This window comes from Sinocyclocheilus anshuiensis, unplaced genomic scaffold (genome assembly GCF_001515605.1).
Source record: "Sinocyclocheilus anshuiensis isolate Anshui unplaced genomic scaffold, SAMN03320099.WGS_v1.1 scaffold1570, whole genome shotgun sequence".
NCBI classification, from domain to species: Eukaryota; Metazoa; Chordata; class Actinopteri; order Cypriniformes; family Cyprinidae; genus Sinocyclocheilus; species Sinocyclocheilus anshuiensis.
The window spans coordinates 171486-172405 of NW_015546153.1; the positions used below are offsets into that span (position 1 = coordinate 171486).

At 51.8% G+C, this 920-nt stretch overlaps 1 protein-coding gene across 1 annotated transcript; it reads left to right on the top strand.

Moving 5' to 3' along the window:
* Positions 1 to 221: 221 nt before the first annotated feature.
* On the top strand, positions 222 to 920 carry LOC107701297 (mediator of RNA polymerase II transcription subunit 17-like). The gene is made up of 2 exons (XM_016503290.1): positions 222 to 402; positions 552 to 920. Exons 1-2 carry the CDS (start codon positions 243 to 245, stop codon positions 758 to 760), a joined length of 369 nt encoding a protein of 122 aa, XP_016358776.1. The 5' UTR covers positions 222 to 242; the 3' UTR covers positions 761 to 920.

Genomic DNA, 920 nt, shown 5'->3' on the forward strand with positions numbered 1-920 from the left:
GATGTTTTTATCAGCTGTTTGGACTCTCATTCTGACGGCACCCATTCACTGCAGAGCATCCATTGCTGAGACACTGATGCAATGCTACATTTCTACAAACCTGATGAAGAAACAAACTCCTGATCTCGGATGACCTGAGGATGAGCATGTTTCAAGCAAATCTTCATTTTTGTCTGAACTCTGGCTGTCATAATGTCATGATGGTGTGTGTGTGTGTGTGTGTGTGGTGTGTGTGTGTGCAGATGTCGCAGCATCAGGTTCACGCTGTGCAGCAGCTGGCTAAAGTCATGGGCTGGCACGTGTTGAGCTTCAGTAATCACGTGGGCCTCGGCCCCATCGAGAGCATCGGGAACGCCTCTGCCATCACGGTCGCGTCTCCCAGTGGAGAACATGCCATCTCAGGTGCGTCTGAGCCAGCGTTACACATGCTTTATTACAGCTGACCTCACTGCAGCTCACAGAGATCCATCAACAGTGATGCATGATGAAGCTGAGTGACAGTAAATAAACCCTATATATATTCAGAGCCCGTGTTTCGTGTCTGTCTGCAGTGCGCAACGGTCCAGAGAGCGGCTGTAAGGTGCTGGTTCAGTTTCCACGCAATCAAGCCAAAGAGCTGCCCAAGAGTGACGCGGTGCAGGACGCCAGATGGACGCACCTGAGGGGCCCTTACAGGGAGGTGCACTGCGGCCGCATGGAAGGAAGAAACTTTGTGTACAAGATGGAGCTGCTGATGGCGGCCCTGACCCCGTGTCCCTAGAGCCGCAGCAGTCGTGTCTCGCATCCGTCTGACGCGTCTCTTCACTCTGATCGCTCTCGGGCTTCACCTCGGGAGTCGCCATGTCATTTTTCTAAGAAAAGGTCAGTGATGGCCAAAGCACGTGTTGGAAATAAAACATTTGTACTTCAAGATCTGCAGT

Excerpts from the sequence above, each read along its gene's own strand:
- LOC107701297 (XM_016503290.1), top strand. The coding sequence starts at position 243 with ATGTCGCAGCATCAGGTTCACGCTGTGCAGCAGCTGGCTAAAGTCATG. Across the intron at positions 403-551 it reads TGGAGAACATGCCATCTCAG|TGCGCAACGGTCCAGAGAGC; the intron begins GTGCGTCTGAGC and ends GTCTGTCTGCAG.